The sequence below is a fragment of the Acipenser ruthenus genome, chromosome 47 (assembly GCF_902713425.1).
Source record: "Acipenser ruthenus chromosome 47, fAciRut3.2 maternal haplotype, whole genome shotgun sequence".
Taxonomy (NCBI): domain Eukaryota; kingdom Metazoa; phylum Chordata; class Actinopteri; order Acipenseriformes; family Acipenseridae; genus Acipenser; species Acipenser ruthenus.
Window position 1 is genome coordinate 5,775,022 of NC_081235.1, and position 14,293 is coordinate 5,789,314.

The window sequence follows — 14,293 nt, forward strand, 5'->3', positions numbered from 1 at the left end:
TTTCCACTGCATTCTTTTTTAAAGTTCCTAAGAAAAATGCACGATGCGATATACTATCCAGCTGCTGTAATACAAAGCGATACCTGATATAGAGCATTCTGACTCAATCAGAGAAATTGATGTTCAGTACAGTATCTGGAATCTCAGACATGAAAGATTTTATTTAGCTTCACTAGCTCCCCTTTGCTGGGGATCTTGTCTTTTGAACAGGCCACATCACCCAGAAGTACACAACAGATGCCCAAACAGCACAAGGTAACAACTTGTATAGATATGTACTGGGAAATGCCTGACAGGAAAACCGGAATTAAGTGACCGCTGGCTATGTTTCCAGGTGACTGTCATCCCCTTACAATGGGAAAGGAAAATAAACAGCAGACTATGAACACAGCTTGTACAGTATTACAGAATGTGTAAGGATGGTTTAAACAAGCACATCAACATTTCAATTGTACTCTCACAGTAGTGTAGTTTTACCCCCTGGATCTCTTCGGTGGGTTGACTCAGTTTTTAATTGGTTATGGATAATGCAGGTTTATTGGGACCCCCTTGCAAACGCAATCTCAAGAGTGTAAAGAACAAACAAATGGCACAGTCCTTTGTCACATGAACTATTTAGCTTACACACTGGGAAAGACATTGAAAACTGTGAATTAGTGAATGGCTCTTTTACAGTGAGTTATAGTATATGCACAATTTACCGTGGACACGGCCTAACCCTGAATTAAACACATTTACAAGTGATTCAGTCGTGAAATAACGAGGAGAGCTCTTTAGTTACCCGGAGAATAATTAATGCGTGGATTTACAGTGCTTTACCAGACACAACAGCAGGATCCCTCTTCAAGAAACAGTTAGCTGCCAACGTGGGCACAAAACTGTCTCCCTTTTCTCATCCCATTCCCACAATTTCTGATGTTCCACCCCCCCCCCCCCTTTCCTATTTTATTATTTGTGCCTTCTGCCACCCCCACCCCCCATGGGATGTGGCAGTGTCTGCAATGTCATGTTCATGAATCTAATGCCCGTCTTCCAGAGGATTGAAATGTGTCTCGTCTGCCTGGTTGCCATAGCTATGCCAGAACCATGCAAATGTAAGGTGGGTAAACGGAGGGGGAAAGAAAAGGCTCATTTGCATGTATTTAAATGAGGCATGAATAGATCACAACCAGCAGACAATGGGGAGCCAATCACAGCTTCCTTGAGCACCCCTCCCCTCCCCCAGCCTCTCCAGGAAATCCAGACTAGCAGTGTGGGAACTGCGACACCATCGAACATAAAACTAAATAATGGGGCTGCACTCACACCCCCCTCGTTTGTCTTTTCTGTGTGCATTAGCATATTTATTTGTATTTGTATTTTTTATTTTAATGACGCAGGAAAATATAAGCGCCTATCAGAAATGACATGACTAAACGAGTAAAAATATATGATATATATATACACACATACAATTAAAAATAATGCTGATATTTAGGATATTGTATAATGTTAGTGTTCTGCGGAGTGAAAGACGGTTTCATTCCATGCTTGTGTCTTTCAAACAAACAGCTTCAGGCTGGAAAAATTCCCCAGCAAATCTCACTCTGTCATTGTGTGCGTGCCCTGCCCCTGACAGGCGAGGCTGCAGTACAGCTAGCATTGCAAAGGCTAAAAGGCAGCCTGCCAGCTCGAATTACCGCTGCCACTGTCACATTTCACATGGGGGAGCAATACTGTTCTGCTTAATTGTATTGAGCTCGTCTTTCCTTCTAACTCCCTATTCATCCAGCAAACGAAATAGCGACCATGCCATGAGAAATCCAGAATTACACCTCCACTGAATAAACAAACTAGACTATATCTATCTTTATCCAGATCTACAGAAACATCTAGATAAGGAATGGAAGGATCCATTCTAGACATCATGTATCTATATCTATCTGTATGCATGACCCATCTAGATGTCCAGCTATGTAGCTGTGGGTATTATTGCTTGAGGATCCCGTGCATTTCTTTAATTAAGCAAAGGCTAAGCTGTACTCCCCTAGGCTTGTTTGCACAGTATGTGTATCTGAAGAACAGGTTTATAAACCACAGGGTCTTTTTTACTGCGCTGCATCATGTCGATAGATAGATAGATAGATAGATAGATAGATAGATAGATAGATAGATAGATAGATAACAGAGAATATCCTGAGCAGCATGATACATGACATGACTTACCGGACAACATTGTATAGCTCTGTCTCTCTATCTATAGACATAGAGATAGGTATAGATCAATGAAGCCTACAATGGATCCTTCCATTTCTTTAGGCACCCATATAATCCCACTTCTCACTTCTGTCTCAAACAATATTTGTTTTATTTTATTTATGTAACTGCTATCTAACCAGGAAAGTCCCATTGAGATTACAAATCTTATTTTAAAGGGAGACCTGGTCAAGATGGTGACATATACAGTAATACAGAAAAAAAAACACACACACACGCACACTAATTCAAATGAACTCAACCAATACAAACAAGTTAATCAAATTACAAAAATAAAAAAATGTCTCGGCTACACGGATGTACATTTTTTGTTCGAACTCCCTTAAAGGTATCAAGACACAACCTGGAGACAATATTTAGAGGTGTCACTCCTCTTCATCGGGGAACGCTGTGTTATCAACCTGGGTGCAGTATATCTCCCTCCCCCTCCCCCTCCCCCTCTCGCTCTCCCTCCCTCCCTCCCCCTCCCTCCCTCTCCTCCTTGGGTGAGCCAGCCTTGACTCCACAGTCCCCAACTTTCCAAACAAACCAGCACTTGAGATACCGTAGATTTTGTCCTACGAAAGCTGTCGTGAGTGTAGAGCGAGAATGCAGGAGGCATGGAGATAAATCATCTTCCAAAGCACACCGGCTCACAGACATGTTCATTTAAAATGTAAAAAAAAAAAAAAAAAAAAAAGGGCTTTGATGTTCTGAATGTTCCCCTGGATCCAGCCCTGTCAATCTCAATATTATATAATGCAGCAATCAGTTAGACTCAAGACTGCTGCTTCCAAATCAAACCAGGAAAGATCAGACCACAGGTGGTTGTTTATTTGCATGCTGGTCATGCCTCGGTGCTCTCGAGTGAAGCTGCAAGTGTGCGCTGGTATAGGCAGGGCGGCTGTGACTGTAGGTATAGGAATCAAGGAGAAGCATGGGCTGGAAAGCAACTCAGTGTGCTAGTAGAAACAGGGCTCAAAGAGTTAGTCTTTAATTAACTCTATTTTTTAACACCTGTTAATTTTACACAATTAGAACTAAATAACTAAGTGATCTATTTCAAGTCCACTTAACCCTTTCATGCATGACATATTGAAATAGCTTCAATATAATAGCTGTCGTTTTGGACACCTAATAAATCTGATTTTCATTGTTAAGGTTATACTTGTTTTCCATTGCTTTATATGGGGAAATTGGTGTCTTCATATGAGGCTATCATGCATTTCTGTCGTCCATATGTCCCCCATATAAAGACCAGAAGTTTTTTTTATTATTTTTTTTATCTGTCCTCATATTTCATGCATGAAATGCGCTAAAACACTTTCAACCTGCTTGGTTTTTGTAAAATGAACGTGGCATTTTCTCCTTTCAAAAAATTAGGATTTCATTAAAAGAATGGAGGTAACGCTTTCAAAACATGACCCGTAACTTTTTAAAATAAAAATCTATATTCTGTAATTTGCGTTTATTTCAAAACTGCCCACTTCAGACCCGTGTAGAGGAGATTATAATAAAGTGATATCGATTATTGATTAGGAAATCGGTCGCTGATTGCACTGTGCACAGGACCCTTTACCCCATTAAGTACCAAATACATTTTTCTTTGAAAAAAAATCCGAACACAAGCTGTATTTATAAAATTTGAAACAGATGATTCAGTCTTTTGCGGTTAACAAAATTAGAATGATCGTCACAGAGTAGCCTCTTCTCAAATTAGGCCAACGGCACTTAATGGGTTAAAAAAAAGGGAACGTACAGGCCTTTTCATTGCTTTATCCTTAACGTTATTTATTTAGGAATGTAATTCTTAGCCTAGCTCCCGTTCGACCAGAAACTGTCTCTTGAACAAAACGTGTCCGTAGGTGTCTTCCATAGCGATAGCCGCGCCAGAATACTAAACCGCGTGCTGTCATTATATACCGGCAAATCGACGCCGCCCATGCAGAGGCTAAAAAACGCTCTTAAAAAAATAAAGTCCTAATGCAAGCTAACAACACTACCACAGTACTGCTGCTGCCACGGTCTCGCTATTCAACATGAATATTTAAGAGCTCTAATCTTAATGATTTGCATAATTCGCTCTCCAGGCAGTGTGTTGCATGTAAGACTTGTGAGGACCAAGCCACGTTCAAAGCTTGCCATGGGAAGATTAACATTAAAGCAATTCCCATGCCGGCGCTCAGAGTAGTTCTAGAGTGTGCTGCAGAAGCAACGCTGCGGTAAAAGGTTTAGTAGCAGCGAGATGACTTTGCTACTGAAGTGACGCCAGGGCTTGCAATTCTCAATAGCCCTGCGCCCAGCCCCGACTTTCGCGGGGGGGTTGCATATCCCCGACGGCTCATGCTTACATAGATAATGATGTTACCTTTCATTCATACATTTTACATGGATCAAGACAAGCATGGTAAGGCCGATCTTTAGCACAGATGATGTAGGTGGGTGCGGGTCAGTTTTGTTTTTTCCCTGATGCGCAATGCTGAGCTCGAAGTCATTTTGAATGTGGTACTACGACAATGACGACACGTTGTGACCTTTCTTTAAAAGCACTTGTAAAAGCTAACGCCACTTCAGCACTCCCGGTAAGGCGCACACATACACACACTGAAATAGTATGAAAATAATATGTAGCGCAGATGATTTTTTTAAAGTAAAATGTATATATTTATGAAACTGTCATTAAAAAAACAGATTTTTTTTTTTTTTAAATAGAAAACGGGGACTGTCTCTTTAAATACGAAGGTCTATTTTTACCTCTTACCTTTTATGGTAAACGAAGCATGTGGTTCATGAATTATTAAACGCGTCAGTTTGCATTTACTGCCCAACAAAGTAAATAAATAAACGCAGAACTCCATAAAATCAAGCCTGTAATTTACCTCTCCGAATCCCTGCCTGTCACGTGTCACACTGACGGTTTATTTATTTGCGTGCGGGCAAAATCACAGATGAGCAAAGACGCAAAGACTTATGGGGTATGTAGTCTTTTTTTAATCATTTTATTTTTTTAAATAATTTAAGTTGTTTTTGACTGACACTGCGTTGAAAACTAATTTTAGCATTGGGCGTTAGGAGAAAGCATATGACTTTTTTTCTTATCTTTTTAATTAAAACTGTCTTTATGTTACATCAACGTGCTACTTCAAAAAAAAATGAAATGTTTATTGTAAAACTTTAAGAACTACAGTTCCCAGAATCCTTTCCTTCAATATCGCCAAATATAGTACACGTTCTACTTTAATGGTGTGCGATTGGTTGAATCAGTAGATCATCCCGCCTCCTGCATGCCAAACTTTCTAAATCGTCCAATCATCACCATTCTAGATCATGGCTCATCCAATCAGTGTTGAGGTTAGGTTGACCGGGGAATTGGGTCCTGCGGAATGAACTAGGCGGTGCACAGTACAGCTGTTGTATGACATGGAAACTGTTTGATTGAAAAGACCAAACGCCGAATGAAGCGTTTCAGTCAACACTTGATGTATTTTTTTTTTAATTAAATCTTTCCAGAATGGTAAGTATAATGTATCAGCATGCTTGATTTATAAACAGTTATAACTAAAACTTACATCGCAGAACTGTAGAGGAGCTTTTGAACTGCTACAAGAAACGTCACTTTGTAAATTGCATGAATTTTACTGTAGTTGCATTTTTGAACGATGCACATGAAACACATATTGACAGTAAATCTTATGTAGCGCTATGTTTTGAGTGTCATTTGATTATTGATCGTGCAATGATTATTGTAGTTACCTCCACTTTAATATATATATATATATATATATTTGCTTTCATTTAAAAAAATAATTAATACAATTGGAGATCTATAATGCCTAGCGATGAAACAAACAAACAAAAAACTGCTTTAGTCTTTAAAAAGTTACATTTTCGGTCTAAACAAGAGTACACGTGACTGTGGGCAACACATTGCTAACTTTTGTGTTTCCAACAAAAACTTTATTTAAAACGATTTTTATAATAAAAGTTTACAATAAGAAGATATTTACTCTTGGGTCATGAATGATCATGCCAAAAATCGGGTTCTTAGAAAAATGAGGACTTGCCTGATTGTAACGGTGAAATTAACAGCTGTCGTCAGATCCGGTGTCGTCAGCTGAAGATCTACCACAGCCTCAGGTTGGGGCTCACTGGTCATCTATTGGACTCAGGTGTGCATATAAACATAAAAACGCGTCTTGATTCCAGCTGCCCTACCTCCCGCATTGCTCATGCGTCAGTGCCTGCCTCTGTGTTGCACTCTGTAATGCATGAAGGCTGCATCTCCCTGCTGGACAGCAGATGCTGCTAGAGGGACTATTCTTTATCAAAGACTGCGCAAGTTACTGATGTTTCAAGAGGAGCTGCCTCCAAAGCGGTCTCTCTTTGGACTGTTCAGAAGTAGTGGCTGCCTCTGTGTGATTTGAAAGTGCAGTGCTGTCCACCGTGAACATTTCTAATCACGGTCCTGGAGGGCTATTCCATTCCAGGTTTTACAGGTCAAATGAGATTAACTACTTCATGGTCTGGGTGGAGGTTTAATCGGTTCAATTAAACCATTTAGAACAGGGTTGGAACAAAGACCAGGAGTGGAAGGGACCACTTTAAACACCCCATGCAGTAACAGATTGATTTAAAAAAAAAAAAAAAATTGGAATTGTCTTTTCAAGTGGTTTGTGTTTGTTTTCTCTCTGGCAGGGGTTGATCGGGATACAGCTGGTGGTCAGTCTCCTAATGGCGAGCATCATGCAGAGACTGGCTCCTCACTGCTCCTTCGCTCGCTGGCTCATCTGTAACGGCAGGTAGGCACCCCCTCGCTCTGCACTGAGCAGGGATGGAAATAAGACTCCGATTGCAGAGCAGTTTCACCCTTTCCAGGTTTTACTACGAGCTTCATTAGCCACAGTGTGTATAGGCGTGTCTTATTAAACTCATAGTAAAAACAGGAATGGATCAAATTGCTATGCAACAGGGGTCTTATTTCCAACCCTGCAATGTCTCGGACAAACTCTCATTGAATTGCATTATGCATTACAAACTCTATTTCTGCTTGAAATGTATTCCGAGGCAGAAATAACCATCGTCTGTGATTTGATGGGACGGGAGTCCGCTTGGAAGCCAGACTCGAGGATTTCTTTTGTAAACTAAGCTTGTTGTTTCCACAGCCTGTACAGGTTCAAACACCCTTCGGAGGGAGAGCTGTGTGCGCTGGCTGGGAAGCAGATACCCAAGAACACCAAGAGAGAAAGGTAGAGATCAGTGTGCCAGTCTGTGCAGCTCAGAAAGAGGTAGAGATCAGTGTGCCAGTCTCTACAGCTCAGAAAGAGGCAGAGATCAGTGTGCCAGTCTGTACAGCTCAGAAAGAGGTAGAGATCAGTGTGCCAGTCTGTGCAGCTCAGAAAGAGGTAGAGATCAGTGTGCCAGTCTGTGCAGCTCAGAAAGAGGCAGAGATCAGTGTGCCAGTCTGTACAGCTCAGAAAAAGGTAGAGATCAGTGTGCCAGTCTGTGCAACTCAGAAAGAGGTAGAGATCAGTGTGCCAGTCTGTACAGCTCAGAACTCCAACACTGTTTGGCGCATCTTTTAAGTACAGGGTATTTGACTGTTTAGCATACTGCCTGGGGTCAGTTACAATTGTAATTTGTAATGAATTGCAATGTAATTGTAGTTACCTGCGTTACTGTAAATGTAATTAATCGATTACAGTTCAGTTGCTCATTTATTTGTGATTCCATCATTACTCTTGTATTTTCAATCACTTCTGGTGACACCATTTATTTAAAAAAATAAATCAACAATTTCCACGGCATGTTTGTGTATTTGTACCTGCGATTATTTAGAATAAATCGAGCAAACGCGTTAACATGTGGAGTTGTTTAAGTTACTTTTTAGTGTAACTAGTGTAATTCTAATTGGAATTACTGCAGCATAACTGTAAGTGAACAACTTGCAATTTCAGCACAGTTCTGCTGATCAGCTTCCCTGTTTTAATAGGAGGCAGAATGGAGTGTCTGAGAACAAACCGCTCACCGTGCCGAAAGACATCGACCTGCATTTGGAAGCGGCTCCTGTCAAAGCTATGGACGCTCTGGGTGAGTCCGACACACTGGAGAGGAGCGCAGGGGCCAATATAGGACAGGCTAAAACAACCAGGTTCATCTAACGCAATTTCCACATCGCTGAATCGAGATGCACAAGAAACCAATGCATGAATGACGTCTGAAATAAATCGCAGGCATTCTGATGTGCTGTACAGTCTCTTTAATAGATCATTTGATAGCAGGTTTTTTTTTTAACCAAAATGGTACAAATTCTGGGATGTGAAATAAAACTCTGATTGCGTAGCTGTTTGATCCATTCCTGGTTTTACTTTGAGTTTAATAACACACGCCAGAGCTTGTTACTTAGGCACTGTGGCTGCTTGAGCTTGCATTAAAACCTGGGATGGGGGGGACTGCTATGCAATAGGAGTCTTCTTTCCATCCCTGCAATTGAGCTTTTAGTTTTTCAGCTAATTCAAAATTAAGGAATATTTGTTAACATTTTACAAGAATATATTTAAAAAAAAGCCCTACTAGAAATGCAGTTTCTAAGCAGGGCGGGTCAGTATTTGGAGGGCAGAAGCTCTGTTCGTGACTCAGTGGGGTATTCTTGGTAATGTTAAACCTGTGTGTTCTCTTGCCTTGCGTTCCAGTGCTGCGCTTCTTCCTGGAGTACCAGTGGCTGATTGACTTCGCTGTCTATGCCGCTGGCGTCTCCCTGTTCACGGAGGGATATTACTGCCTGGTGGACGGCAGCAAGGAGGTCAATATCGGGGCCATCTGGTGCCTCCTGACCATCGCGTTCTCCCTGTATCCTTGCCAGGCTTTCTGTAACTTGCATGCTTAACATTGATCTGATCACTGAGAGTAATGCTGCTTGCCATTGCAATCTAGTACTCTGCGTTTTTAATCTATGTGCTAAGTCTCCTTGACCGCTGCTCCCCAGCAAGGTGCTCTTCACCCTGATGAGTCACTACTTCCGTTCGGAGGAGGGCGGCGAGCGCTCGGTGTGCCTGGCCTTCGGCTTCCTCACCCTGCTGATCGCAATGCTGGTGCTGGTGGTGCGAGACGAGTACCTGGAGTTCGGACTGGAGCCCGGTAATCCAGTCTAAATCAGGCAGTCAAAACATCCCAGTGTATCTTTGTGTCTTAAATAGGGGTGTAACGGTTCGTTGTGCACGGCACAGCTCGTTGTAGATCAAATGGTTCTTGAATGGAGAACACAGTGTGTTTTATAGTTGGTATGGCAACTTACTCTCCCTAACTCTTAACCAAATGGACCATCATTAAATGACTGTTTGATCTTTATTATGCAGCCATCACGTGTGTCGTGATTCATGTCGTATTGCGACCTGCATGTCGTGATGTGTGTGGTATCGTGACATGAGTGTATCATTACACCCCTAGCGTTCAACCACAAATGGAGGCAACCCCGCTCAGAATTTGAGCTGGCACGATCAAGCTCGTAATTGACCTTTTGTATTTTTTTTTAAAGATATTTTATAATACACTGTATATGTTTTTATGTTCCAGGTTTCGCAAACTTGTTTGATAACTTGGAGATTTTCCTCAGACAGCAGGGATGGGAGTGGTCGTAAGTTACATTTAAACATCTTGAAATATACCAGTCAAGCCAGTTATACTATAGATTTCTGTAGCGCTTGGATCATGTTTAAAGGTTTTAACTCTGAGTTAATCCCTTAGCCTAGGTGATCTGCCGTCTCGTTTTGTACGGCCATGTTCGTGTGCTCTGCAGGCTGCTGTTTAATGCCTCTTCCTGGCTGTGTTTGCAGGGTGCCCTTCACCAAGCTCACTGTCAAGCTGGGCCTGGCTGCTTTCTGCTCTTTCATTGGTGCCCTGCTCGCCTTCCCTGGACTCCGATTGGCTCAGACCCACCTGGACGCTCTCAAGATGACATCAGACAGGCCCATGATGCAGTAAGCACTTCAGAATGTTGCGATTCACAACGCCCGGGCGCTGTAGAGGTTTAGTGTAACCTAGAGCTGTGATGCCGAGACTTGGAGCTGAAGACGCAGGGGTGGGGTTGGGGAGTATTTTCAACTAACACAAGCAATCGCAGATTACAGCTGCTTGTTAAAGCATTAATACAGCTCCCTCCCTGGCCTTTCACTGGTTAAAGCAGGGATGGAAATAAGACCTACTGCATAGCAGTTTCACCCATTCCAGTTTTTCCTGTAAAGGCAAAAAGACAGTGAGGAGATTCAGCCTCGTGCACACTGTAGGAGATGTAGGATTTCATGACGTTGGTTCACAAAGGATGTGGGATGTACTTCCATGCTTGTGTGTGTTGCTGACTTGCTTTCAGTTCGATCTTTCTCTCTCGGTTCCTCCCAGAATCCTCCTGCACGCCAGCTTCCTGTCCCCAGTGATCGTGGTCCTGCTCTGGGTGAAGCCCATCACCCGTGACTTCCTGGAGAACGCGCCCCTCGGCAAGCAGTCCGTCACACTGTGAGTACAGAGAAGAGAACCAGGGGGAGGGGCTGAGCATTGCTGGGGTCTGTTTGCATTACTCTGTTGGTAGGATCACAACGTCTTGGTGAAGGATACACAGATGTCAAAATAATAATAATTGCATTAATATAAAATCTGTATTCTATACCAACGAGCACAGCTGTGGTCCTCGAGATCCTTTTCAGTCATTATTCCAATACGAGTGTGTCTCTGTCTCTCTCTCTGTTTCACTGTCAGCCCTGTGTTGGTATTGATCTCTGGTCTGTCCCCCTGTGTGCGTCTCCAGGATGTCCAGCTCCACCTTTGACTCTGTCCGCTTGTGGACGGTGGTGGCTCTGTGCGCACTTCGCCTGGCGGTCACTCGGATCCACCTGCAGGCCTACCTCAACCTGGCTGACCGCTGGGTGCAGCAGATGAAGAGGGAGGCGGGGCGCATCGCTGCCATCGATATCCAGAGGAAGGTGAGGCTCCCGCCTGACCCAGGGGCTTCCCGCTGCATAGCGGTTTGATCCATTCCTGGTTTGACTGGGAGTTTAGTAAGAGAGCTTGTTACCTACCCACTAAGCAGGTATTAAAACCTGGAATGGGTATAACTGCTATGCAGTAGGCGCCTTAGTTCCATCCCTGATGGTCAAAGTCTGTTCGCTCTCCCCTAACCCTGCTGGTCTCGTTCCAGGTGACTCGTATCTTCTGCTACCTGACTGTCGTGACTCTGCAGTACCTGGGACCCATCCTGCTCATGCTGTTCTCCACCCTGCTGCTCAAATCAATGGGTGAGTAAAGGACAACCAGAACAGTGTCTACTTCATATCAATCCGATGTGGGCTAGTCGACGAAACCTGATGACCCCTGCAAAGTGCCCCACCCAGCCCATTCTAGATGGCCGCGCAACACTTGTGAATAACAAGGCTGCAAACTTGTGTTAGCATACACAGATGGAAACATTTACCACAAATTGCAATGGATTTAAAACTGTCTGAGGTTTGTATAGTACAAGTAACCTTAGGGTGGCACTGTAAAAGGATGGTTGAAGATACATTTTTATGATCCCCGCCCTCCCTCTCTCCAGGTGATTACTCGTGGGGTTTGTACCCCGAGTCCCCTAGGGTGACCCCGGCTGTGCGCACCGCCCCTGTGGTTCTGTCCCCTAGCCTGGACGAGGAGGGGGAGGAGATCGAGGAGGACATCCAGGCGACGGTGGCCCGTGTCTCGGAGGCCCTTGGCTCCCTGCGCAGCGTCTTCACCCCCCTCTTCTACCGCGGCCTCTTTGCCTTCCTCACCTGGTGGGTGGCAGCCTGCCAGCTCATCACCAGCTTGTTCGGAGTCTACTTCCACCAGTACCTCATGCAGTCATAGTCCCGGGTCAGTGTGTCACTGCTCTCTTTGTCTTGGACTCTGAAGCAGTTAGCAGCTTCAATCACTGATCGCTCTACTGCTGAGCTGTTGAATCCAGCCCAGGAGAATATATTGGACTGTGAAACAAGGTTACGTGGTGGATACTAGGAGTTAAAAGCTATAGATATTGCCAACAAGGTTGCTAAAAGAATTTCATTTATTCTTACTGTGTTTTTTTTTTTCGAATTTAAATGTTTAATCTGCGTCAGACGTTGTAGAGCACAGCTCTCGGGCTCACAGCCAGGGTGATTTTGAATCTGGCAGCTCAGAGGATGGCACTGATCTGATAGGATGACTTTTTTTAAAGTTGCTAAAATATTACTTGCTAGAAAACGACACACAGCTGACTGATTCTTTTTAACAATTTCTGGCGATTTTGCATTTGACCGTTTTAGTAAAATACATTTGGAGGGGGAGGGATTTTACTCTTGCCTTGTGCTATTGCCTCAAAATAGGATCCAATTATAATTTTTTTTAACAGTATTTCAAGTGCCTGGACCGCATGATTTTGAAGTCCTTTGTTGTTTCTTGTCAAGCCAAAAGAAATGTTTTTAGAGACCCTGCAGAAATCTTTTTCAAAGGTCCTTACTCGCCTCCCTCATATTGCTGAGACAGTCCTCTGTGCAGACGACTCCATTGGGAGTGTTTCTTTATGTAGTGAGTTTAGGGCTTGGGTTGTGCTTTTAAGAGTTTTCTTCATAGCTGCAAATCAGTCATGAATCCACACCTCACATAGGGACATGTATGAACTGTTTCAGTTGCATTACCTGGAGCTATTTTCATAAAGTTTGTCTGAAGCTATTTCAGTTGCTCAATCTGGATTGATTATCCTTGCATTTTTTTTTTGTAAAGTTATTTTTTGTGTGTTTTTCATTAAGAAAAAAACCGCAGCAAAACCTTTTCTCTGTAGCAGTTTAATCTAATGAATAAATCTATTTATTGAAAAGAAACGGTGGCATGTTGTGAGACTGATGGGTGTGAGTTTTAATAAAACAAGAACAATGTTTTGAAGGTAAACCTGCTTTACGTTGTCTTGTCCTTCTATCAGCCTAGTTAAACAGATACTCTTACAGGCTTGGAATCCTGTTTCCCTGCTCCTCTGAACATTGTGAAGTTGAACTACTCATTTTTATACATCTGTTGAAAAGTCTCTGAAGGTACAACACTGAGACCCTCTCCTCCATGTTGGTCCGCACTTATTAAGAGTCCCCACCTGGTTTCCTGCTCAGAAGATGGAAAACCATGAAGAAAGAAGTTGTGTCAGATCATTTTATTATAGGTTCCTTTTACTGTGGGGTGCTTTCATAACCGATATAGATGTGTAACTAAAATATATCGGTATTGTTTTGTTTTTTCGCCCAGAGGAGGAGCGGGGCGGGCGCTAATAACCACGTCAAAGGGTGTCCCAGCTTGGAAATGTTTGAGAACCCCTGTCTTAGGTGTATATGGTAGTACCGGAGGGTGTTTTATACGTTAGTGTTGGTGGAAGAGCTCATCTGCTGTGTCGTATAGGGGTGTAGCAGACAAAGACAAGAACATTTCTCCCAAGCTTAACAAGTAACGTCTGACCTCAGTCCCAGTGGAGGTGCCCAGACAGATCAACCCTCGGAGAGGGGAGGGGGGGTGAACGATGGGTAAATTAAGAGAATTAAAGACCGTTAAAGCAATTGGCACATACATAAATGTTAATATTACGTTAATAGCACGATTACTGTCCGCTATAGTCCAAAGTGCGTACAATCGCCTTCTGGGCCCAAAATATTTCCAATAAACAAATTCATCACCCATAAACAATTATTGAAGATATAGAAAAAGATTTCTTATCAAAACATTCGTCATTGGTTTTATTAAGACTCTCTCAATATTTCATCACAAATAAATAAATGAATATCATTCAAAAACATTAAGGCACAGAGAGACACGCGTAATAATAATAGCGCGATGGGAAGGGCGCTGGGTAGTTATAAATCGATTTTTTGTGTGTATATCGTCGGGTTTTGTTGGATATTTGTTAAAGCTAAAAGCATAAGCTAATTAACTGCAGTCTGTTTCTCTAAACAAGTACATGATAAGACACGTCTAGCCGGTTGGCCCCGACACTGTCACCATAGCCGGAATAACGAGTCGCTGCTGGTGCTGTCTGCGACCCCGACCC

The 14,293-nt window shown here is 42.8% G+C and overlaps 1 protein-coding gene across 4 annotated transcripts; it reads left to right on the plus strand.

Moving 5' to 3' along the window:
• The first annotated feature begins 4,623 nt into the window (after positions 1-4,623).
• LOC117966347 (transmembrane protein 161A-like) lies at positions 4,624-13,155 on the plus strand. 4 transcript variants are annotated; one of them, XM_059014330.1, is made up of 12 exons: positions 4,624-4,642; positions 6,931-7,034; positions 7,398-7,481; positions 8,225-8,322; positions 8,925-9,081; positions 9,218-9,369; positions 9,805-9,865; positions 10,065-10,208; positions 10,627-10,740; positions 11,030-11,204; positions 11,420-11,516; positions 11,813-13,155. In XM_059014330.1, the coding sequence occupies exons 1-12, from the start codon at positions 4,640-4,642 to the stop codon at positions 12,097-12,099; spliced, it is 1,476 nt and encodes a 491-aa protein (XP_058870313.1). In that variant the 5' UTR covers positions 4,624-4,639; the 3' UTR covers positions 12,100-13,155. The 4 variants fall into 4 exon arrangements, with proteins under 4 accessions (XP_058870313.1, XP_058870312.1, XP_034768142.2 ...); XM_059014329.1 differs by lacking the exon at positions 4,624-4,642 and adding an exon at positions 5,169-5,210; XM_034912251.2 differs by lacking the exon at positions 4,624-4,642 and adding an exon at positions 5,595-5,749.
• The last annotated feature ends 1,138 nt before the right edge of the window (positions 13,156-14,293 follow it).

Coding starts and splice junctions, on each gene's coding strand:
- LOC117966347 (XM_059014329.1), top strand. CDS start 5,184: ATGAGCAAAGACGCAAAGACTTATGGG. Junction 9,370..9,804: donor GGAGTTCGGACTGGAGCCCG/GTAATCCAGTCT, acceptor TTTATGTTCCAG/GTTTCGCAAACTTGTTTGAT. Junction 9,866..10,064: donor CAGCAGGGATGGGAGTGGTC/GTAAGTTACATT, acceptor CTGTGTTTGCAG/GGTGCCCTTCACCAAGCTCA.